Below are 25,983 nucleotides of genomic sequence, written 5' to 3' on the forward strand. Positions count from 1 at the left end.
AAACCCTTCATTGTGCCACTTTCACGGGTAGAATTTTCCGGGCTCATGAGGTTTCCATGGTGGGATTGTGTGTCTGGGAAAGTTTCACCCCACCGCGTACACATCCGACGTGGGATCGTGGTTTTAGATTTTAATATTTAAAGGGATTCATTCAACTTCTCCATTCTCGTTGTCCATTTTACAAGCCGGTAAAACTTTTCCCAACCCACGCCGATCCCGACCGTTGTCTTTTTGTGGACAAACTGTACTTTCTTGTCCTTGTTGCTGTTGCTGCTGCTCTACCGTACATCTTTTTCAACGTCACTCGTTAGTTGTAACGAACTGCTGTCCCTAAAGGATGAGAATTCGTGGCGCTTTTATGGGTTATGATTTAGAAAAGGTAGCTGCGCCCGGTTGTGAGAGTTTGGTGCTGCTTTGTTTGGAAATAATAGCACAAACCCAGCGATGCTGCTGGCTTTCTGTTCTTCACCCATCATGGAACGACAAATTCAAGGTGTAACAAATTTAAAGTGTTTACGTGTGGCACCCTCAAATAAACGAAATGATCTTCCGGGTCAGATGCTCTTTATAATGGAGTGTTTTGTCAACCCTTTACCGTTGGGATGTTGTTTACGATTGGCTACAGTCGTCCACTCTGAAGCAGCCGACTGTAATCTTAGCTATGTTAGTGCTTTTCAGTTGGCGAAGGAAATAAGCATAATTTGTTTTGGGAATTTATGGGAAATAAAAATGTAAAAGGAATGTAACTCTTGTATGGTAACTCACAGTTCGTCATCGGTCTTGGACGACTATTATAAATATTAGGCGTGGGGAACTTTTTCATATTAACAGCTGAGTTATTATGATGAAATTCTAATGCTAAAACAACGAAGGAAAACCTTAATATCTTTTTATGAGGCTTTTAATTAACTACGAACCTTTGGCAGGAAGTCGGTATACAGCTTGTTGAACAATATTCAGCAGAGCTTAATATCCAGTAGTCGATTCCAACCCCGAATGCAAGCTTTCTTTCGATGCTGGAAAGTAAAGACAGCATAGCGTGACTTAGACAAAAAACACGCCATTTTTTCTTGTCCTAAAGCTTATGGACCGTTGTGGTAGATGAAAAATTATTGGGAAGCGTATATACCACTAGATCTTTCCATGGGATGTTCTTCCGCTATCGCACGTCTTTGTCAGGTACGGTCAGTATGCTGAATGATTTATGATTTATGTACGAAGAAGAACAACGTCCCGAACTCTAGCGCCCGTTTCCGTCTGCGCGCGTTAATGATGCGCGTCTGGTGCGGAAAAATTATCATTTGAAAATAGAATCACGTGCGCGGACTTTGTTTGACTTCTGCATTTGGTTATTTGTTATTCTCAACCAATGGTTGGGTGACCTTGAAAGAGGGGGGATGCATTATTTTTTAGTAATTCAATGGAAACAAAAATGAAGCAAACAGTCGAAATTTTCCACTTTCATCTATATTTGGCACAGGCAGCCGCCCCGATAGTTTGCGCATCACGTAAAAGGGGGTTTTTCTTGTTTATTTCTCCTAGGCATTTCAAACTTCGCGGGGGACACATAAATCTTTTCGAGCAGCAAGGAAACCATGTCCCAAAACACCAAACACCCCACCTACATGGCGCAAAGTGTTGATATCTTTCGGCAAACGTTCTACGTGTTAGGAACGTGTACGAAACACACACACACAAAGTCAAACGGTACCTTTTTGCTATGCTAATCGTTTGTGTTCTGCACACTTACAAATTAGCGAATTTCCTAAGTACTTTGAAGAGCTCTCCGGGACCAATCAAGGGATATTTCCCGGAAGGTTCCGGTTCTAGCTAGTCTAGCATCATAAAGGGTAGGTGTCGTTCTAGTCGTATAGCTTACGTTGGGGCTCAGTGAAGTTAATAAAGTTGTTGAAGTCTTCACAACCCTACCTCACTGCTGATTACTAAGCAAAAACCACTACACAATTGATTGAGAAACTGTTTATGGGATCACTGTATCACATTTCTCTACAGAAAAGAACAGTTCTACACACCCAAAACGTAGGACGTACGTTACTCCACCACTGGAAAGCAGCAAACCATTTAATTAAACCCGCACCCCAAACATGCCATCCATCAAAAGTCGCTACGAGCTATGTACATTGCACATTTGCCCAGCACAAAAACTCGCTAACCCTAGAACGTACATTGGATCGAACTAATAAAAACCCAGCAGCTAAAGACACCATCAATAAGATCGCAGCGGTGGTCTAGGCAAAGCTAACATATATAGTACGGTGTTGTAAGGATGCACAGATTGGTTTTACTGTTTCGTCTGTGGTCTTACCCACGCTTCGTTTTCTGAGCTCGGAATTGCTTAGTACTGTCTACTCTTGTATATAGTGCTAGTACGTGCTCCGTTATGTTTGGTTTCCAAAACTCTTTTTTCCCCTCTGGTCGTTAGTAGTACCTTCCTTGGTTATTGTATGTGTGTGTGCGCTCCTCGCCAGACGACTCGGCTAATAAACAAGTTGATTGCATCTTCGTTAAAGACGAACGGAACGCGATTATGTCACCGTAACAGACACGTGACGCTAAGAACCTGTCAGATATTACATCGTTACCATGGTCTAATGTTTGGTGTCCGTGTCCGGGCTTTAGTTTACATAAGATCGTTTCTTCGAATGGTCTTCTTTTTCTTACCACTCATGTACCCAACATCGAGCTTTGGACATCCTTTTGTGGTCCTTCCTACGGTTTCAACGGTACCGAATTAAAATTACATTTTTAACTGCTTTGCAGTAGTTGACAATGATTGATTCCATTTGAATGTTTGCTCTTTAAACAGTACGCTTTAAAGCCTATGCAAAATTCAACCGAAAATATCCGAGATGCAATAACCACAACATCTCTTTACAGTCTGTACAATGTGACCAAACATAATTTATCCATCGCTCCGATCAACTTAATACATCGCAAATCTGCAAAACATCAAACAACGACTCTGTATCCGTGTACTGCAAAACTCTATTACTACAATTAATTGAGGATGAAAAGTTCGCCTGTCGTGCTACACTGTACTATTTCCATCGTCCCGATACTGAAGTACCCTCGAGAGTTTGAAAGCTCACCAATTTCTCATAACATTCCTCCATCTCCCCATACCTCACCAAAGCCCGGACGGATTAAAATTTGAATAATTAATCTCAACAAACTACCCCAACACACACAGCCCGGTGTGGAATAAAAACACAAAATGCTTACGAACACGTCCTTCTCTCTAGCGCAATGGCATAGGGTATATTAGAGCGTACCGGTGGTGTTATACCGTGTCTCGTGCACCGAGTCTACAGTGGTAGCATATCTCACAGAGCATGTAAATTAATGTTCACTGCTTGCACTGCCTTGCACGCTTTCCGGATGCAGCCGGGCCATACACTTCCCCGTAGTTCTTGGCCCAATAGTGGCTGTGTTAGCGGTGCAGCAAAGCGTTGCAGTCGTGTTACGCCGTTTTGGGGTGAAATCGTTACCCAACGGCAGTCTGCATTAAAAACGGTTAGCTTTTTCTTCCCATTTCCTGTTCCGGTTCGTCGACTGCGGGCGTTTGGCAGTAGAATCGTTTAGGAAACGGGATAAACATACCAGCAAAATTCCACACTCACCGTCCGGTTCGGGATACCATTAGCCGGATGATGGTACGAACTAAATGGAAACGACAAAACCACTATTATTTGTGCAAGAATATGATAAATTATTCCATTATAATGATAATGTCTTCTCACGTTTTTACGCAACCCCACCGCAACCCACTGCTTCATCCCCTTTGCACTGAAGCTGAATGGGTGGAATGTTTTGACATCTCGAACAGAACATGAAATCTCCAGCCAAACGGTGGTGCCGGTGCTTGAAACTTTCGCGGCAACGCGGCCCATGGGAGTTGTGTGCCATACTGACGGCGGCTTCACTTGTACGCGCCCGCTAGTGGTACATCGGAAGCAACATTTATCAGTGAAACATTGGATCGGGTGTGCGGGCCCCCGGGGTGGTCAAAGTATGTCAAAATTCAGTTTAACGAGAAACAGTCCCGGCAGTCACACTTCCTCTAGATTTGTGTAAGATCCACTTGGTGCCGCAGCACACACACACACAGAGTTGTCACCCCGATGGAACAATTCGCAATGCCCCCGACAAGCGATGTTCCTTTCACTGCCATACGTTTTGCATTTTGGAGAAAAGGGAATCGTTGAAACTCCACCCGGGGTTCGGGGAATTCCTGTACGCTGGCACAAATTGTTCAAGACACATATCTCTCGTGTGTTTGTAAGAGGTAGTCTTTTGCTGGCAGTTCCAGACCACGGAAATGTATTGTTTTGTGCGAAAGTTGTCTTTTGTCTAGCGCAGAATCAATCATACTGCCGTAAGTGAATTGTGGATTCACGATTCATTAATTATTGTTATTCTTCGTGGAGACTGTGTCAAAACGACGAGTTAAAAGACTGGTAAAATGCTGGAGTTCATAGCTTGATATAATGTAAAAACAGTCAATGGTTGTATTCCGTATTGAAAATAATATTATTGTATAACGAAAGGCTCATTATACCACGGTGAAATGCATGCGCTTTTTGCTAAATCTTAATACACTCAAATAATCAAATAATAACTACATTCTTTGCGGTACGGATTCTACCCTGCTGCACATTTTGTTTGGTTGAGTTTACTTTTTAATTGTTCCATAATATCAATTCCTCCGTTTATGATAACACACGATATGGTTTGATTTCATACGATAATAAACTTCATCTTCGTTTTGTTTTGTTTGTATGCCTGTTGTTTTCGTAACGTTTTTATCTTAATGTACCGTCCTTGAAACCACCCAATAACCTAAGTGTCATATCTTTTTGCCATCGACAGCAATGAAGAGTCACACTGTTTCCCATTCCTCCATTTCGTTTTCGATCGCTCTCGAACTTTTTAAAGAATGCACTAACAAATCTCTTTTCACTTCCCAACGCCTTCGTCACTGCACCACCCGTATCGGAACATTTTTGCAGTTCGCGACCGATGCGTTTCCAAATAGGCCTACCGAGCACGATGGAAAACAAGGAAAACGCTCGCCCGTTTGTGATCCGCGAGACCGGCGATGACTGCGACCAGTCGGACGGGCCGATCCACTACCGGGACGAGGATGCGGACCGGGCGGCGAAAATCGCGCGCAAGGAAAGTCTTTCCATCAAGCTGGCACTAAGGCCCGACCGGCAGGAACTGATCAACCGGAACATCCTACAGCTGCAGTCGGACAACGAGAAGCAGGAATCGAAGGAAGCGATCGGTGCGCGCCTAATCCGCCGGCTGTCAATGCGCCCCACCGCCGAGGAGCTTGTCGAGCGGAACATTCTCAAGAGTAAGTGAATTTGCAATCATTCGGTCGGGAGCGTTCGCCCCAGAGCGTCGCGCTTAACTGATCCTACTGACATATCCGTACTCCTCAGCACAATCGCCGGCGGAAGAGAAAAAGCAAAAGGAGGAAAAGAAGCGCTATCTACTGCGGAAGCTCAGCTTCCGGCCGACGGTCGACGAGCTGAAGGAGAAGAAAATTATTCGTTTCAATGACTACATTGAGGTGACGCAGGCGCACGACTACGACCGGCGGGCGGACAAACCGTGGACACGCTTGACGCCGAAAGACAAGGCCGCCATCCGCAAGGAATTGAACGAGTTCAAGAGCTCCGAAATGGCCGTGCACGAAGGTAGTCGACATCTTACCAGGTACGTTTAGCGCTCTAGCCAGCTTCGTTTCCGCTAGTTTCCTCGGTCCTAATGTTTCGTTGCCCGTTTCAGGTTTCATAGGCCATGACAACTGCAAGGAAGGAAGGCCAAACAGTGCAAGCAATTTGCCATTCATTACGTTTTACATTTCTCATTAGAAATTACTTCCATCCAACGTCAGACCGTGTACATCTGAGTGTGGCACCGCGCGCAACACGCTTTTGTTTGTTGTTTATGGTAGGGCCGATAACTCAACGCTTCGATTAAGTTGTGAACAAGGATCGCTTCCCGGGCAGAGAGAGCAGCGCGAACGGTTCTTGCTGTGCAGCATCAACATTTGTCCTTGGATGATTCACCTTGGAGGACAATGTTTGTTCCGGCGGGATCCGCTGTAAAACTACTCGTTCTTGTAGAAACCGCCCTTTCGGGACACATTCTTGTTAAAAGTACGCGGCAGAGCCAGTTGCTAGCATGGTTACTTGTGCGGCACTGTATTAGTATTTTCCCACCAGTTTACATAACACAAAAAAAACAAGAAATCGGTTCGACAAAGAGATTCCAGGATTGCAACATTTCCTTCATATTCCGACCGATGCCAATTGAAACCTCGACGATCATCACAATCAGACTAATTTGCTCCTAAGCTTACATGCAAGGTAGAATTCCTGGTAACATGAAGATGAATATTTTAAACACCCAATCACTCTAGACGACTACTTACAACAGGTTGAAGTTAGTAGACAAACATCCACGCAAAGACAATTTCCCCCTCTGAGAAGGAAATGCCACTCACGGGAGTCTATCTCAGCTTGGTTTCGCACGTACTGTAACTGTTATTTGCAGTCATGATAAGCCCTGTGATGATTGCACGCGGCAGCCATATTGTACTATTACACGCAGTGAAACCGCACATTCTCGATGAACGGCGGGCCCCAACGACGACACACACGATCTAATGATTGAAGGTGCGCGCGTGTGTGTGTGATCAGTAGCTTCTTTAAAATTGCGACGCAAAATGTTTTACTATTTTCGCCAATCGGTCGGTTAAAATTATTCGCAATTACATACACAGACATAAATCGAGAAAGATTGCATTGCAAGTGTGCAGCAAAAGGAAAGGTGGTGTTATCACAAGACAAAATATCCCCATACTAAACCACGGTAGGAACAGCAGACGGAAAAACATCTAAAATTGGAAACAAAACAAAAAAAAGTAAGAAAAAACTTGTTTTGAAGAGAAAACAAAAACATAAATGAGAATAATCATACTGTGATAAAGTTGATGACGTTAGTAGAATGTTACCGACAAGGAGGAAATGCAAGCATGAAATGTATGTAAGAGGGGGGACACATTTTGCAAAAAAAGAAGGAAAAAAATAACAATTGGACTGTGCGGCATTGGGAAAAGTGAACGTTGTAGCTGGGCGTCGTTGGTATTTGGAAGCAGACAGAACCGGATAGGTGAAAAAATTAAACAAATGTCGACGACGGTGGCAAGGCAAAAGGGGATCCACTAGGAATGAGATAACAGAGTGTAGTACTAGAGCCGTTGTACGCGGAAGCTTCACGCACCGTTGTAGGAAGGAAAACAAAAGCTAACCAGCTGGGGTATGCTCATCAAATTGAGCAGAAACCGGCAGTAATTGCAGCTTAATGTGAGTTTTAGCAATAGGCAACGGACAAGCTCCGATAAACTTTGAGCACAGATAAGAGCAGCAGCAGCAGCAGTAGCAGAAGCAGTACCATCACAAAACAACATCCATACCAGTGATTATTAAAAGACCACGTGGTAACGGCGATAGGGATTCAGAAACTTGTTCAGTTCACAATTAACGACAAAACTATAGGTATATGCGTGTATCACAGGAAACCAGGTGCATTTTGTGCGCGAAAACACTCGAGTTGAGTGTAATTGGTATTACAAGTCGTACAGAACACGCTGCATAATATAAAACAAACCTATGCTTATAAATTCTTTGTGCATACATGGACGGAAGCAAAACCATGCAACGTCTGCTATAATAATACTGCGGTGCTGCTAAAGATACTACTGCTACTGCTGCTGCTATTACTACTAACGCTAACACAACCAACCAGTACCAGAAAGCAAGAAACGAAATCATTACATTGTACATATCCTGCGCATGCAACTGGTGCAGACGGTTGCAGAGTTTTGAGATCATCCTCGGTGCGAACGTATTATTAAAAATCCCAAAAGGATGCGCCATTCGGATGCACGAAGCATCGACAAAACAGGATGAAGAATCGGTGTTTACATTTAGAATCCCTTTACCAATAGTGGAATTTGGAATCGTACTGCTATGTAAACTTCTTCACTTTTTCGACAGGTGTGATAGTCTATTCACATCGGCACGTGGAAAAAAACGCGTAAGTGTTTAATTTGATCAAACACGTAGCAAAAGAGTGAATGGTGGTGGGATGCTGTTATGCAAACCCGATGAGGAAGTTACAAAATGGCAGCAAATGGGGGGAGAAAATAGAAAAGGAAAATAAACACAACGAGACAACAATGCAAATGGTAGAGAACACATGAAGATACACATTTTGATAACAAAGCTATATCCATCGTCTCAGAGAGTGAGGTAGAGAGAGAGTGAGAGAGTAGAGAGAAGAAAGAAGGGCGAGAGGGATATAGAGGAAACGGGAGAAGGAAAGAGAGAGGAAGAGAGAGTTAATGAATATGAAAATGTCAAACCGAAATAAACAAGTCTTTAACAGTTGGAGTGAGAGTTAATGCGTTTTAGACGAGGTCTGGCCACGAGATAAATACGAACCACTCGTGTTGTAATGATGGGTGAAGCCAAGAGTAGTTGAACGTGAAGCAATTTATCGAACGACACGCAGGACTTGAGGAACACACTAAATCAGGAGTGAAAAGCAAATGCAAAGCGATGTGTAAGATACGAAAAAAAATTCAAAACAGATATTGTCTAAACATAAATACAGAACCCCCATTACTCTCCTGAATGGCGAATGCAAAATATAAACAAAAAAGCAAGCAAATGTGTTCGTTAACGACTACTTGGCTATGGAAGGGGAAGGAAAAAACAAATAAAAGCATAAACTAAACCATAACCATAATCAAGCATTAAAAGGCATTTTGGTGAGCCAAAAAGATATTTGTAGCAAAAAGGGTGCGATGCATCACAAATCTCACAGAAAGACACAAAACCAACACACACACACATAAATACACGACGCAACACACAACTCCCGTTGTGCGACAGGCAACAAAGAGAGCGCATCTTTTAACGTTGGGTAAGGTGCGATCTTTGATTTTGTGACACTATTTGAAGTAGCACATTTTTCAACAATTCTGTCGTTTACTAGCTTTGGCTTAGTGCAAAGCTTTACACGGAGGCATGAAACATTTCGTTTCATACACGTGTGTAATTAATCAAGTGAAGTGTGTTTGCGTTCATTTGGTGCTTTGGAAGGCACGGTAATTGGTGATCTTATCATGCCTGACTGTGTGTTGTGTATATGGATGAGTTTAATCACGATAAAGCTCGTTTGATTGCTTTTCTTTTAGTTGTGATGTTGCTGTGCACTGCAACAAAATTCAGAGCCCGTGGCATTAGTGTCCGTGTTGGAGCTGGTCCTCACAATCGACAAAATTAACGTTATGTTTTAAATGCCCTTCCACAGACCCGGGGCAAAAAACAAACAACTTCCAGATATATTATCGAATCATTCAAAACCCACACACCACCCATACTCTCACTCAAACACAAGGAATACCAGATACATCCAGAGGCGGAAACCCAAGTGAAAACATGAAATATGAATTATGAGTATAAAAATTTCAAAGTGAAAGTAACAGAAATGAAACACACATTAGGAGTTTAAGTGTAATACGTATAAATATATATATGAACATATATATTAATATCGATGCATAAACACAGAAGCAGGATACGGTTGATGATGATGCAAAGGAAAACAGCAGACAAGTATGACGGGCAGGTGAGATAAGTGTGGAAGATTGTATGGTAGGATGAATCGGTTACAAAAACCGTCGACAAATAGGACGCAACATGCTGTCCGGAGCGAAACAAATCAATAATTTGTTAAGACAAGCAAACAAACAAACAAACAAAAAAGAATACAAAACAAATAACGACAAATAAATGAAACAGAAAATGTAATCGTGTTTATGTTTGTGGTAATGAACCCAACGGGTAAGTACGTGGACTGAACGTGGACAATTGAATTAACGCATTTAGAAAGCCACAGGTGACTCGAGGGTAGAGACTACGGGAACCATCTTCTATAAGTCAACCCAGATCCTGCCATACGCTGATGATATAGATATCATAGGTCTGCGGCTCTCCAATATGGCAGAAGCCTACCAAGGGATCGAGCAGGCGGCAGAGATCCTCGGATTGACGGATACACGAAGCGAAGACCAAACTGATGGTGGCAACATCAGCGGCACTAACCAATAAATCATCCAAACCTACGTAGACGTGACGTACAGATAGGTGAACGCACTTTTGAAGTTGTCCCAGAATTCACTTATCTTGGGTCAAAGGTCAGCAACGGCAATAGAATGGTAGCTGAGTTCCGCGCAACGATGCTGGCTGCCAAACGGTCATTCTACAGCCTAAAAATTCAGTTTACCTCCAAGAACCTGTAGCGACGGATGAAGCTGGGACTATATAGCACGTATACCGGTAGTTAGGTTAGGTTAGGTTAGCTATATACCGGTAGTCACATACGCCTCTGAGACATGGACACTGTCCAAATCTGACGAAACCCACTTAGCCGCGTTCAAGAGGAAGATGCTCAGAAGGATACTTGGCCCCGTATGTGTGTAAGGACAATGGAGGAGCCACTATAATGACGAGCTATACGAGATGTACGGCGAACTCACTGTCGTGCAGCGTGTCAAGCTCGCCAGGCTCCGGTGGGCAGGCCATGTTGTACGCATAGTAACGGGCGACCCAGCCCATAAAGTCTTTTTAGGCTGTCCACAAGGACAGAGGAGGCGTGGTAGGCCCTAACTGAGGTGGCAAGATGACGTAGAGGCGTCCGCCATTAAGCCCGGGATAACGGACTGACAGACGAAGGCGCGAGACCGTGACCGGTTTGGAACACTCCTGAGGTAGGCCAAGACCGGTTGTAGCGGTTCTAGCGTCGGATAAGTAAATAAATAAGCCGCTGGTTTGTATTAAATTTTCTCACGTAGAGCTTTTTCAGTATGCCATCATAGCAACATCAATATTTCATGAAACATACCATTGCCTTTGGGGCTTCTTCTACTGGTAAGCCTCGAAACTAGTTATTGACGGATTAATATATTCTCCCTATCGTGCGTTCATTTCATTTATGTGTCTAATTTGAACTATGTTTCGAACATTTACCAATAAAAGGAATGTTTAATTTTCATAGAAATCCTTATTAAAGGCCAGCAATGTATAAAAAACAAATGCACTATTCCGGAACAGTACCGAAACCAAAACAAAAATTGATAGGAACGTTAGTGGCCAAAACTTCAACCACGTGTGTGCACACTTCGTTCGAGTTTGACAGCCACAGGTGACCACGAGCTTGTCCGTTTCCAATTTAAAATGGTCGTCGTATCCACTGTGCGTTTGTATTTCAATTTTAGCTACCGTTGCTACAAACATTAAGCAAAGGAAATTGGTAAAAACGTCGCATCATCTACATTAGCATAGATTAAATTAACAATCGCTACTGGGTAACGTTATTTTTGTCATCTGTTGATAGATTTTCAAACCAACAGCAGCAACCACATTGACAGCATGTTTTTCGCCAATGTCAACATACGCTCTCCGAAACACCGCGAAGAGAGAGAGAGAGTGTGTGCATGTGTGTGTGTGTGTGTGTGTGTATGTGTGTGTGTGAGAGAGTGAGAGAGAGCGAGAAAAGAGAAAGAGACAGGGAGTGAGTGTTGTGGTGTGTCTGTCGAATAATCAAACAAAGCAGTTCAGTTATTCCCTGAACGCGTCGTAACAAGAACATCAACGAAGATCATCGGAAGTTTGCTTAATTTTTGGCGAAATTAAAGTATAATGAACGATTCCAGTGTAAAGCCGAAGCAACGTTGGAAGTGATTTGTGTTGATGCGTGTTGCCATCGAACAATCGATCAAAATTAAGCACCATTACTACTATCTCCTCGAGCACGTCTCGCACGTTGTGTTGTGTGTTTATTATTTTTTGCTTTCTTTGTTGCGTATGGGAAACCGTGTGTGCTATCAAAAACGCACTCACACAATTTATTAATAAAAACGCGATAGTGAAAGAAAATAGACCGGTGGTGGTTGAATTTGTCATCCACCGATATTTAGTCGGCGCTGCTGCGTACCGCTGAAGCTGATCTATGACACGCGTGGTTGTATTTATTGCGCTTTGAAACGAAATTCTCCGAACGCCGCAGCCGTTGCTGTTGAAACTTGGTTGTAAATGTAAAACCACACAGCTACACCGAACTGCAATTCCTGCAAAAAAAAAAAACAAATATCCAACAAAACAAAGCCTAAACAATGCTGGTCTGCTGTTGGCTTTTCTAGTAAATCCAAAACCATTCCTTTTCGTCCCGTACACGCGGTCCACCGCGATCTGTGGCAATCGAGTCGTCCTGCTTGCGATTGGCGGAGCGAGCGGCGCACGACGAGCTCACCAACACACTCGCACCCGAAACGTCAAATCGCTTCGCTTGAAACGCCAAAAATCGCGCGTAAAGAGAGTGTGTGCGTGCTTGTAAAGGGTAGGAGATAGAGCGAGAGAGAGAGAACCAGCGAGCGAGCGAACCGGAGAGCGTGTTTGCGAACGTACACTCAGCTGAGCATCGGAGGTAAGAGCAGCAAATGACGGGAATACCATTTTCCACCTTTCCTTCGCCCAGAGTGCACGGGAAATGCAGTGCAGTGTGCGATTTGGCTGGGCTGTTTGAAAGAACGTGATTTCTATCATTTCCATCGTTTGTTCTCGTGCGATTCCAGTGTGCACCGAACCGAAAGAGGTGACCGTGTGTGACGACGTTTCGGAGAAGCTGCCTTTGCGTGTTTGGTGAAGACAGAAAACGCGCCGCTCAACCATGGAGCGACCGAATCCGGCCAATGGTTCACTGTCGGCCCCGTCCATCCCGTTGCTAACGCCAGCAACCACACGTAGTATGAGCGGCGGCCAGATGATCATCCTAGACTCGCCGCCCCGCAACTACCCGTCCGCATCGTCGCTGCACCTAACGGCAAGTGCTCCGATGGTAGCGCCACCCCGCCCGGACACGTCCCTCGGCAGCAAGCTCACGGTCGTCCCGTGCGGTGGTGCCCCAGCCCGGGCCGGAACCGTTGCCCTGCCGCACCGCACGCGCCACATGTCGATCGACACGCGCGACAGAAGGTTCCTGCTGGATGCTGGCAGTAACAATGCACCCTATGCCCTTCCCGGGGCCAGCTTCCCGGCAGGCCACGGCAACGTCGTAACGGTAACGTCGGATGCGAGCGGCCGTAATGTGGTGCAGTTCGGCTCGTCGCAGCAACTTCATCAAACGCAGCAGCCTTCGCCGCCGCCGGTACGCGAAATCATCGTGGGACGGAAGGAGTCGACATTTGCGTCCCCGCCGCCGCCGCCGCCGCCAACCCCAACATCATCATCATCATCAGCGGGCCGAACCGGTCCAAATCCAAACGCTGACGTCTACCACCACCACCAGCAGCCCAATCTACCGATGGTAAATCAAATTCGCTTGCTAAATTACGTTTATTTCAGTGTGCAGTTAGCAGAACTTTACATTTTCCTGCACGGATATTCCGGACGCGGATTTTCAAACGAAATTCATCTTTCTGTGGTACACGAAATGTGCATTCCACGAACACATTCGACCGCACACGCCACACACACACACACACCTGCGGTGTGTAATCGAACGTTGTTTTCGGAGAAAAGTGCGAGAGAGCGAGAAAGAGCGCAGCCAAATGTGGGAGAAACCGCGGAATACCGCGGAATACCGCTGCGCCCGATTCGCCCGCCGATGGTGTGCATGTGTGTGTATGTGTGCGTGCGATATTGGTGAGCCAGAGAGAGAGAGAGCCTCCTAGTCTCTCTTTCTCGCTCTCTTTCTCTCTATCTGTCTCGCGCGAGTTAGCTCGCCACAGCACAAGGATAGGGAAACGCTGACTGGCAAAGGCATTTCACACACACACGTGCAGCGCATCGTTAAACAACGGCAGTCAGCAGGCAGTGTGTAATCAGTAGGAAAATAGGCGATTTGTGGCTGGCCGATCGGTGGTGATCATCAGCAGCCAGGCCCAAAAGGGAACGCTGCCCCAAAGCTACCCCCGCAAAAGGTACTGAATCGCCACACACACGCACTCGATCACAGCCAACCCCGATTTTGGGGGTTTATTAAGGTAAGAGCGATTCGCTGCAAACTTCACGTCGGTCGTACCTCTTCCACACACGGTTACGGTAACAACGTCGCTAGCAGCAGCAGCAGCACGGGCGTGATGTTGGGCACCGTTTTTATCGTGCCAAAACGTGTCCAAATTGAAAGTGTGTGTCCCTAGTGCGGAAAGTGTTCCATTTCACAAACTGTTGTGCGGCTCACGGGTACAGTTGTGGGTACGTTATTTGGTGCCGTGTGGCGATTGTTTCGTGGTGAGAAGACGGCAGACGACGACACACACTCTCTGCTTGTCAAACTGTCGTGTGTGCACGGTTCGAATTATTCGTTCGTTATCAACTTTTGTTGTTGTTGTTGACGATTTATCTGCTTTTTTGTTCTATTTTTCACCCCCACCAGAAGCAACAGGGTCAGGGCAGTTGCAGTGTTTGGTGCATCGTGTTGTATGTGTGCATGTGTGTGTGTGTGTGTGTGTGTGTGTGTGTGTGTGTGTGTGTGTGTGTGTGTGTGAGGAAGCAAATTCAAACGAAAGTAGTGCACCGTGCGCGGCGCCCCCCTGTGTTGTTTTGCTTATCTTTCAAGATGCAAAGGAAAGGGAAAAAAACACAACGAAACCAAAATAAAAGCACGCATATGTCCCTCGCACACACGGTGCACAGAGAGAAGGGAGACGGCCGTCTTGTGTCGTCGCCGTCATCGAATTGTGTACGGTCGGACGCAAGAAAAACACGTCACGTTGTCGTCCACCCAAGGGTGACCGTGTTTCACCCTGTCCGTGCCTCTTCGCACCAGAATTTCTTCTGCTAATAATGTTGCGCACTACAAGAACAAAGCAGAGGTGCACAATGCTCGCAACTTCATCGATTAAAACGCCCAACAACCACAACGGATTTGCGAAAGTGTGTGCGCGCGCGGTGCGCTGATAAACGCGAAATAATAGAACAGCGTTAAGCCCCGCATAGAGCCACACATACACACCACCCACACACACACACACACCCTGACAGAGAGGAGCGCAGCAGGTGTGCTCTAACCGTCGACAGTCGTCGCGGTATCTGCTATGCAAAAATGCAAGGCACAGTAGTGTTGTGTAGCAAACGATTCTATTTGTGCATTCGGGTGCACTGTCTCGGGTGGGGGGAGGCGAAAACAAAAGCGCCTCAGCATCATCCGCCACCGAGACACGCACCAACGGGGTAAATTAGAGGAAAGCTGCTAGTTGCTGCTGCCACTGTGTGACCTACCATTTGCTGTAAATTTCGTAATCACACACACTCTCTCTCTCTCTCTCTCTCTTTCTCCACTTGCGCCGTACATACGCATACACCGTGCCGGGGGAAAGGGTGTTGTTTCAAACAACAAGTGGTGCTGCGTGATACTGTAACTGTTATTTCCGTTTTCTGTGTGTCGCATCCCATTGCATTTTTTCGTCCACAAGGAACAACACAATCCTTGTTTTATATGCCGTGGACTGTGTGAAGGAGCCACACACACGCTCACACGCACGCACGCATTTACGCAAAACGTCGTCCGCGGTGTGGTGTGTTGCCAATGGAAACGGAAAGCGTTACTTGCACGCCTTTTGTCCTTCAAAATGCGCTCTCGAGTAAGGCAAGAATGTTGGGTTAGGTTGGGTTTGGTCCATTTGCTAGCTCATCGTACCTTTATTTCTTTTATTCTGTTTGGAAAAAAACATTTACACTAGAGACAGCGGAGTGGGGGGTGATCCTTTTTTCGCACCACTTTGCTTCCGCGGAATGTAACGCGCTGCCCGCGCGCATAACACGCGCGTAACGTTTCGTTTAGCGAAGAAACGCAACCCGTCCGAAGGCCGCGATGGAGCAAGAGAAGGAAAGAGAGGCACACGGTGCGCTCGTACGCTCTCTCGCTCAATTCCTCTTGCTCTCTCACTCTTTCGCTCACTCGCCTGCTACACTAGCACGGGGAGGCTCAGCGAAGCACCAGTAGTGGTAGGCAGCGCACACATACTCATGGTTACAGCGCGGTCGGAGTACAGTTGTATGTGGCGGACGACTTGCAGTGCGTACGTGTGTTGTTTCTGGTTTTCTGCTCTGGCAAGCACAAGGTGTAGAGTGTGCTACTACTACCAAACTGCTGGGCACCTCCGTCCCAGTGCGAAACACTTCACACATCGTGCGCGCGTGGTTAAATCAGGTTCGTGTCCGCTCCCTTGTATTAGGCGTAACAGAGCACTCATTGGGAACATCACACCGGACGGGCGAAACGCGTGCATCAGCGCCATCACCGGGCCGCCGAGTGAGACAGAACGACGGTCGGTGGCACAATATGCTTTCCCCGGTGGCCAATACATTCTTGTCCGGATTGTACGACACAGGATGTACGGCCGCTGAAGCGAACGTTCGCCAGGTGGTGTGTTGAATCAATTCACAGCAAGCAAAAGACGACAACCACCGAGGAGGAGGAAGAAGAAAACGCAGAAAACACTCAGTGAAACGTGTTCTGTCCTTCGGGATATGGTGGTGAATGGTGTTCCGGTGGAATGTAACGTGCGCCAGTGTTTTCCTAGTGGGGAGAAAGAGCAGCTAAGCTAGTGTACACGGAGGGGGAGAGACACAATTTGGTGCGGTGGTGGTACCCTCTTGCAACTGGTTTCATTTTCACCGATTGTGCATGCTCCTCACAATTCGCCAACAACCTTGGTGGGGTTACACGTACAGTACAGTGTGGTGTTGGGTTGTAGTGCCCACAATATTGGCGATATATTCGAGCATGGCCGTCATCACCATCGGCAGCAGCAGCAGTAGCAACAATCACTGATCACGCCGCGGTAAGTTGTGCGGTGGCAGCCCGTATGTTGTGTGTTTGCTCTCTTGATTAAATCACGCTTTTCTATTTTGTAGGCATATATCCTCTCGCAGGCCTCTCATCCACGCGGTGTGCTGGTGTGCTGGCATTTTCGTTCGCCAAGCACTGGGGGCCAAGACCCCTAAAAAGGGAAAAGCGACAGCGTGCTCCATCCATAAAGAGCAACTTCTCGACTCATCAACTGACTGCTGGCTGGAGCGAAGACCATACGAGCGGGGAAAGGCCACGTTTGACAAAGCCTCACCTCTCTTTTAGTAAGTCGTTTCTGGGGCACGGTGGAGCCACCTCGGGACGGAAAATCGCTGCGCGGAATCATTTATGCTCCTCAGCGGCAATGGAGATTTAGCACACAGAAGTGCAAATGAATATCCAAGATATAATCACCACCACCATCGCCGCATCATCGCCATCATCGCATCTTATCGGAGTTCCCTCCGGTAAACCGTCTGTGTTGCTCGACCCCCCCCTTCCCCAACTTACCCCACGCGATTACGTTGTTCGATTTCTGGTGTATGTGTGTGTCTGTGTCTGTGAATGAGCGAGCGACAGAGGGCAGTTGCGCTTTCCGCGGAATCGATGAATGTGTTTCGTATTACTTTTTAGTAAAAAAAGAAGACTTGCACAAAATTATTTCACTTTTCTTCTCTTTCCCCATTGGGCGGACGGTGTTATCAGATTGTATGCGTGTGTGTGTGTATGTGTGCATCACACCGGGTGGAAGAACAGAGCGGGAGAAGGGAGCAATAAACCCTGTGTGGTGTCAGTAGTGTGAGCATGGTGTGTGAATATAGTGAATGAAAGGGTTTTTGTTTTCGAGTAGTGATCGGGTGTGACAAACATTCACGATAAAAGGGACCCATCACGACGAACCACAGCATAAGAGAGCATGTGGTCTGAAAAGTAGTAGCAGCAGGCTGGCGGCAGCGCATGTGGTGTCAGTGTGGGCCGATTTTGGTCAAGGTTTTTATTACATTTCCAAAACCTTTTCCTCTATGATTTGCTGCACGGTTCTGTGTGGTGCATTTAGTGCAATTAATCGGCACCTTTTGAAGCCCCTTTTCAAGCAATTCCTTGTGCCCCGTCTATTATTTAGAAAGCTTCCACATTCCACTTCTCTAGACGCATCTGTCACACACCGTGCTGGTTCCGTTACCGTGTTTGGCAGGTGTGGTATTGGTGTGTGCTGCTCGCACGTTTTTTGAAAAAAAAAACACGAGCATAGTTTCTAGTGTGCCCGACATACTGTGACGCATTTATTCGATGTAAGCTTACGCATCGCGGAACGTGAAACCCGACCGCTTTTTCCAACCCGACCCAACTGCTCGCAGCAGTTTGACAGTAGCAACACACAGGCATGTGATACGCACCCGCGACGGTGTGTGCGAGTATGTGTGTATGTGTGTGTGTGGATGCTGTAGTGTGCCGTGCCTTCCAAACTGTGTGTAAATTGCAGCCCAGGTCGGATCGATCGTGCAGTTGCTGCTAGCAACGGCGGTTCTGTAAGATCTGCCCGTTTGTGAAACAACCACAACAAGAAAGCTCTTCCGTGGCGCAATTGTCAAAATTCATTCCGATACGACGACGCAGGCAGGCAGGCAGGCCCAGGCCAACTGCTCGGCTCGATCATCGAGCGTTTTCAGCGATAGTGTGTCAATGCCGTGCCGTGCCGTGTGTATGTTGTGTCTGATTGTGATTGGGATTAAAGTGTTGCTTCAGCATTAAGAAGTACGACAAGTAAGTGTGCACCAAACCAGGGTGTGAAACCCCAGCAATGAAGCATGCTGACACACACGGATTGTCGCTCGCCCCCTCTCCCTCTTGCACTGTCGGCAGAACCTAGTGAAAAGCTGCTGCGCCGCTTGGTGTTTGGCCCCGTCGGTTAGGACGGTGTTTGGTGCACCGAGTTCCGAGTCCCTAATCAGGGCACAACAATAGCATCATCGAGGCAAAAAGTGCCTCTTCCACTCTTCCGCAGTGAAGTGTGTGTCACATGGCGCACGTACGCACCAAATCGTACGGTCCACACAACTCGCCCGCTCGGTTTTTGTGCGACGTGTGTGTGTGTTGGTAGTGCCGATGCACCGACAGCAAGTGCATCCAACACACCAACAAGACACACACACACACACATACGTCACTATCGATCATATCATATTGTTGTGTGTTTTTATGCACCCGCGACACGCGTTCGGAGAGAAAGGGTACGTGAGTGAAAACAGTTCCCCCCCGCAAGACGGAACGGGTGTAAATGTGCAGTTTGTCGAGCCGATTATGACACGTGGTGTGCATGTCTGCAGGATACGCTGATAGTAGGAATTCAATTTGCATAGTTGGAGGAGCGAGCGAGAGGGGGAAAGCGAAAAACGCCACATAGGTGGTTCTTATGGGAAACGGTTAAATTAAGGTCATGTCAGTAAACCGTCTTGGACCCGTCGACATTGTTGTTGTTGCTGTTCTTAAAAAAACTTTCTAAATACTTAAATGCTTGTTTGCCAACAGTTTGTAAACCGACCGAAGTGACTCATTTCCATTAACCCTGTTTTCTTACCCATTTTTCCCTCTTGCCCTTTAGCAATACGGTACCGTGACTGTGCAGGTTGGCAACGCGAACAGAATGTCCTACCAGCAGGCAAAAATTGGTCAATCGACAATCGTGAATCAAACCGCCGTGCCGGTGCTGCCCATCCCCAGCGCAACCGTCGTACTGCCGGCGACGGTGTCCGGGACGATCGGCGATCTGAGACTAAGCAGCAGCAGCTCGGCACCGTCCGGCATGAGGATGTATCGCCCGATCGCACCGAAACCTGCCCTCACCAGCACCACCAACACCACCATACACAGCTTGATGGCCACCAGCTCGTTAATAACGTCCGTGCCGACGATGGTAACGCCCTCGGTTTCCATCAGCCCGACCGTGCAGCTGCCGACCGCCGATCGTTCGCTCAGTTCGGGCAGCGTTCCGATCGCCGGATCGTTGGTCGTGCAGCCCGTAGTGTCATCGCACCTGCAGCTAAACCCGCAGCCGCTGCTGCACACCCAGCAATCTACACTGTACGCTGGTGGATCGAAGCTAGTGCTGCCCCTTGGCACCACGATTAAGGTGACGCAGGGTGCGATCGATCAGCAGTTGCAGCAGCAACAGCAACAGCATCAGGCAACCATACAGTCCATTCCGGTGGCAATTGCCAACACGTCGCTTCATGCCGTGGTCCATGCCGCTGTCACGCCGATGCAGCCACCGGTCAGCTCCATCTCGATCACGCCGCAGCTGCCAGCCCAGCAGCAGCAGCAAACAAAATTGCTGCTAAACGCCGGAAGAAGCGCGGCACCACCTACTGCCGCTGCTGTCCGTGCCGTTGTCAGTGGAAATGTTCCGCCCCTTTACGTGCCGCCCAACAAAGGGACGATCGCTGCCGGTGGAACTGTGATCAAGCCCACCGTCACATCCGTAACCGCCGCCGTCCACAGCAAGGCCGAGCTAGATGCTAGTCGGATGAGACAAGCAGCGGCAGGAGGCGCAGCTCCCGATAGTAGCGTTGTTGCGCACCGACAGCTGCCTGTCGACACCATCAAACCCCAAGCCGGTGGCAATGCGATGGAGCAGCAGGAGCTGAGGAAACCGATCAAAGCATTTCCCATTCCCGTGCTGAGTCCGTTCACCGTGCCTAAGGTGGTGCAGCACCAGGAGCAACTGCTGCCGGAACAAACGGTCGCGCCGGCGGAAGTGTACGCAGCCGGTCGGCTGGTGATGATGCCCAACAGCGCACCGATCGTGGTCGCCCAGACCAGCAACTTCCACGGGAGTTTGTCGCTTCAGCTGGAAAACCAGCCGGCCGATGCGATGGTGCTGGAGGACGAACTATCGAACGACGAGGGCGACCAGCTGGTAATGGATTTGGGTGAAAGCAATACGCACGAGCTAGAAGACCATGACAAGGACACCTCAGTAAGCTACGAAAGTGCGGACGGGCTGACGAACGATACTGCCATACTGCGGGACGCGCAGCAACAGGACGGACAGGTGGCTCAAGAGATCGTATACTTTGACGAGTCGAATCCGGACGATGGCTCCAACGCGGCGACGATCGAAATACCGGAAACGGCACCGTCCAGCCAGCTGGAAGTGCCTCGTACGCCGGAAAAGGGCTCTCCGGACCTGGCAGCCGCCACCACCACCAACATAAGCCCGCGCTTACAGAAGCGCTCGTCGTCCGAACATCAGCGGGCGGCAGAAGTCGTCCACCCCTGCCAATCGCACCCCACCACTTCCGGCGGGACAATTGGGCGCCGTCGGTATTCGGAATTCGCTACGGCTCGGCAGCCGCCCGCGGTTGTTAGAATACAGTTCACCCGCGAACACTACAACATTCCGCTGCGGCCGCACGGAAATTCGCTTGAATCGAACAAACTGTCGCTAACGCCGATCGATGCGCCCGTTAATGCACCGCCTGCCACGACCCCAACGCAGCCCGATGCAGCTCTGCTACCGCCGGTGCCACTGCACGATGTGATGCTGCTGTGCAACGAAAAGCTGGAGCTTCCGAAGCGTCTGGATGAGGTGCGAAAGAGCCGGCCCACGGGCGCTGCCCAGAAGAAGCACGCCAAACAGCAGCAGCCCCCCGTCCCCGTCCACGGCGAGCTCGAGGCGCATGGCAGCGAGATGATCGAGCCGGAGCTGATCGCGCTGGACGAGGTGGTGCACAAACGGCAGCGGCTGGGAGAGGAGCACACGGCAGAGCGCAGCTGCTTCATCAACAGCCGCTCCACCTCGACGTCCTCCGACAGCAATATGGCGGTGGGCAAGGCGGCCCGAAGCAATCCGCCGACGGCAGAACCGCTACCGTCCAGGAAGGGCGGCTCGAAATCGCGCGCCACCGGCGGCAAATTACCCAGGTCCCAAGGCGCGCAGGCTATTACGCCGTCCGAATCGTCCCTCAGCCTGCAGGACGAGGGCGGCGCCATGCACGATACGTCGACGGTGGCGGACCATCTGCGCTGGTGGGACGGTGTCGGGTACATGAACGAGAGCACGCTGCGGTTTGAGTTCAACAAGTTCGGCATGGTGCAACCGCTGTCCGCCGCAGAGTACGAGAGGCACTGTGCCACGGATGTGTACAAGGATCTGCAGCAACCGATAGAGCTGCGACAGTCGCAGCAGCAGCAGCAGCACGCACAAACTGCTGTCAATCGAGCCCGCACGACGACGCTGAAGGATGCGGGAGATTCGTACAAGTGCGAGGTGTGCCACAAGCAGGGTCGGGCGGCTGATTTCGTTACGCCCGAGCTTTGCAGCATCAAGTGCCTCGGCAGCAACAACAACACGGCTCTGCGCAAGTACATCCTGCACTCGACGCACGCGCTCCAGCAAGCAGCTGGGTCGTGGGAGGGAAATGTAAAGCCGGCGGCGCACCGGCCGTCCCCAGGCAGCCTGGACGGCGCCAAACACTTCAAGGAAGACGGCAAAGCAACGGCGGGCAAGAAGAAGCAGCCGGCAAAGAAGCCCGCCACCAAGAAGGCGACACCACCGTCCTCCGTGTCCACCGCTTCGTCCGCCAGTGACGACGACTCGATGAGCTCGCTGAGCCTCAATTCGAGCACCTTCCTGAAGCGGCAAACGCTGCGCGACTTCCTGCCCAACTCGCTGGACGAGGAGAACAACAATCCGGCGCCGGTGGCTGCTGCTGCTCCACCGGCAGCTGCCACCACCCCCACGATCGATGAAAGCGAAGAGACGGAGTTCCAGTGGCAGCTGTACCTGAAGCAGGTGGTGGCCGACCCGGCCCCGGTGCATCTGTTCGGGCCGAAGGCATTCCCGCCCGCCGAGAACCGCTTCCGCGTTGGCATGAAGCTGGAAGCGATCGATCCGGAGAACTGCTCGCTGTTCTGCGTCTGCACCGTGGTCGAGGTGCGCGGCTATCGGATCAAGCTGCACTTTGACGGGTACGCGGCCGAGTACGACTTCTGGGTGAATGCCAGCTCGATCGACATCTTTCCGCCCGGCTGGTGCCAGCAGACGAACAGGGCACTTCAGCCGCCCGCCTCATACGTCGGTGGCAAACCGTTCCACTGGAAGCAGTACCTGCAGGAAACGAACGCGCCCGTACCGGAGCAGGAGTGGTTTGCGCATCTGAATCAGCTGGTAAGAGTAGTTGCGATTGATGTGTATGTCCAATAGTCATGGTTTTTAAATTTGCTTCTCTTTGTTGTATCACAGCAAAGCGATAGGAACAAGTTCGAGATCGGCATGGCGCTCGAAGCGGACGATCTGAAAAAGTCGGGCAAGGTGTGCGTGGCGACGGTCGCGGACAAGATGGGCGACCGTATACTGGTACACTTTGACGGGTGGGACGACCGGTACGACTACTGGGTGAGCATTTACTCCAACTACATCCATCCGGTGAACTGGCACAAAGAGAACAACGATACAATCACTGCCCCGCCAGGTAAAACTATTAATTGCGCTTGCTGTTCGATTTATCCTGCCGCGACTCGGGGGGAGGAAATGATGTTTCAAATTTCTAAACTGATGGTCCCTTACAGACTGGAACAAACCCTTCGATTGGACGCGCTACATCCGCTTCAAGTCGCGCGCCGGTTCGGGCTCGTCGGCTGTGCCGGCAGAGAAGGCTCTGTTCAAAACGCGTCCACCCGTCGCGTTCAAGCTGGGCCACCGGCTGGAGGTGGTCGACCGGAAGCAGAAGAAACTGATACGTCCCGCCACGGTGGTCGCAATTGACGGGTACGAGCTGAAGCTGTGCTTTGACGGGTGGCCCCGCAGCTACTCCTTCTGGATCGAGGACGACAGCCCGGATCTGCATCCGATCAACTGGTGTGCCCGGACGAAGCACCCGTTGGAGCCGCCGCCAGGTACGTTGCTTGATTGTACGTTGTACGTTGAACCTTTGCTTCATTGTTTACTTTTCGCTCTTCGCAGGTTATGTGTTTAAGACGGGCTCGTTTGAGGGTACCTGTGAGTTCAAGTACTGTTTCGGGCGCGGCAATGCCAAGGTTGCGAACAAAAAGTTCCACGACCGGTTAGTGGAATGTCCGTACAAGCGGAAAAACTGGATGAGCGAGGATCGCAAACCGCTCCGACTGAGCCATGAGTATGTGTTACACGAGTTGGATGAAATGTTGGTGAAGCATCACACTAAATCGCTCTCTTTCTCCCCTTACAGCCAAGTGCAGAGCTTCGTGAAGATGGAGCATGCCGTCGAAGTGAAGCTGTCGGAATTGAAGAAAGCCACTTCCAACAGCAGCAGCAGCAACAAGCTCGACGTCAAAGCTTTAGGAGGAGGTCTTGCCAGCTTGAGAAAATCCATTTCTTCCGTTTCGGGTGCGCCCAAGGACCAACCGAAACAATCGGCCACGCAAAGACGCGCGAGCGTTTCCAACACAATGGCGTCGGTGCCAGCAAAGCGCATTAAACGCGAAACAGCCGACCAACCACCAAGTACTGCTACCTCGACCGCAACACCAACCCCTCCGCCATCGCGCGATCCCTCCAAGGAGCGCATCGTGCGGTTGCGAGAGCACGAAGAGCTCCCCGCAAGCGAGCCAGCCAACACGGCCACCACCACCACCACCACAAACCCAGCCGTCACCGCCAACAGCAACAACGCTGCCGCGGCCGTTAGTGCCTCGATCCGGCTGGCCCTGCCCGTGATTGACGAGTACGGGCCGCAGCTGCTGCATGCGTTCGACAAGTGGCGGGAGCATTCGCGCTACCTCGACGAGTGCACCGAGCAGACCGGCGTGCTGCGCAAAAACCCGCTGCACTGGACTACGGACGAGATTTCGTGCTACGTCGAGCGGCTGCCCGGCTGCGAGCAGTACGCGAAGAAGATCCGGCAGGAGGAACTTACTGGCCGCTCGTTTCTAAGCCTCTCGCAGTCGGACCTGATCGACTATCTCGGCGTGAAGATCGGGCCAGCCATCAAGATGTACAATCGGATCATTCGGCTGCGCCAGCTCGTGACGACCAAGTTCTTGCAGTTGTAGAAGATCGCACGCCGCCCTGTTTGGTGTTGTGGTGGTGGCCTGCAAGTGAGTTTGATGTGTGATACCGTTGTTGCTGCTTCTTCCTTTTTTTCGTTTCTGTTTCTTAGCTTATTTTGTCTCAGCTGTAATTACACTGATTTTTCTTCGTACGCGACGCGCCCGCCGAGTACGATCCGCACAAGCTCCAAGTTAAAGTGCAATTTGCAATAATGCTGCTTGTTTCTTTAACAAAAAAGACCCCTTCATCGTAATCGATGTTTATTGAATTATTACGTACAATTTATCCCAAAAACATTAGCAAGGAAAATGTGCTTTCCAATTTTCCTTTTTTTTCGATTAAGAATTACACTATTTATATTAGCAATGAAGAATTAGTTACGTGCAAAACAAAATAGTAAGTACATAGTTAGCTTTGTTTAAGAAGAACATGAAGTGGTGTTAGATTGTGTACGAAGACGAAAATATTTACCACCCTACAAATAATTTCGTGTTTAGCAAGCATTCGCTTGGTGGAGAGAGAGATACAGAGTAGTTGAACTTCCTGTACATATCGTGAACTCAGATAACGTAATTTCAAACCCTCCCCTCCCCCCATCAATCGCTTATCATGTATTGCTAGTGTGTAAAGAACAGAAACAGTCCGGTCCCGGTTTTGAGAGTTATCTTGCGTAGGTGTTATTAGGTTCAGCTTTAGCGTGCGGAATCGATTATTATGAAATGCTCCGTTCTTCGTTTGGGACCTGCAATAGAGAATTACCGCACACAGCGCGGATTTAGGATAGGATACATACACATATATATATATATATATATATATATATATATATATATATATATATATATATATATATATATATATATATATATATATATATATATATATATATATATATATATATATATATATATATATATATATATATATATATATATATATATATATATAAGGTACAATGTGTTAATCAAAACTAGAATTCCGTGCCTGAGGGTGTTGTA

General features: G+C 48.7%; 2 protein-coding genes across 15 annotated transcripts in view; both read left to right on the plus strand.

Moving 5' to 3' along the window:
* LOC120896670 (AF4/FMR2 family member lilli) overlaps positions 1 to 9,914 on the plus strand; it is a 141,344-nt gene extending 131,430 nt beyond the window's left edge. For all 7 annotated transcript variants that reach the window (XM_040300972.1, XM_040300971.1, XM_040300974.1 and 4 more), the window contains 3 exons: positions 5,031 to 5,380; positions 5,469 to 5,745; positions 5,818 to 9,914. In XM_040300972.1, coding sequence (XP_040156906.1) covers positions 5,031 to 5,380; positions 5,469 to 5,745; positions 5,818 to 5,833 — 643 coding nt within the window. In that variant the 3' untranslated portion in view covers positions 5,834 to 9,914. The remainder of the gene's footprint in view (positions 1 to 5,030; positions 5,381 to 5,468; positions 5,746 to 5,817) is intronic.
* Positions 9,915 to 11,735: 1,821 nt separating this feature from the next.
* LOC120893898 lies at positions 11,736 to 25,789 on the plus strand. Of its 8 annotated transcripts, none has more exons than XM_040296089.1 (7): positions 11,736 to 12,588; positions 12,737 to 13,467; positions 19,559 to 23,125; positions 23,201 to 23,429; positions 23,527 to 23,853; positions 23,921 to 24,092; positions 24,165 to 25,789. In XM_040296089.1, the coding sequence occupies exons 2-7, from the start codon at positions 12,832 to 12,834 to the stop codon at positions 24,985 to 24,987; spliced, it is 5,754 nt and encodes a 1,917-aa protein (XP_040152023.1). In that variant the 5' UTR covers positions 11,736 to 12,588; positions 12,737 to 12,831; the 3' UTR covers positions 24,988 to 25,789. The 8 variants fall into 8 exon arrangements, with proteins under 8 accessions (XP_040152023.1, XP_040152025.1, XP_040152029.1 ...); XM_040296090.1 differs by lacking the exons at positions 11,736 to 12,588; positions 12,737 to 13,467 and adding exons at positions 16,049 to 16,948; positions 17,022 to 17,240; XM_040296091.1 differs by lacking the exons at positions 11,736 to 12,588; positions 12,737 to 13,467 and adding an exon at positions 13,909 to 14,146.
* The last annotated feature ends 194 nt before the right edge of the window (positions 25,790 to 25,983 follow it).

The sequence above is a fragment of the Anopheles arabiensis genome, chromosome 2 (genome assembly GCF_016920715.1).
Source record: "Anopheles arabiensis isolate DONGOLA chromosome 2, AaraD3, whole genome shotgun sequence".
Classification (NCBI taxonomy): Eukaryota; Metazoa; Arthropoda; class Insecta; order Diptera; family Culicidae; genus Anopheles; species Anopheles arabiensis.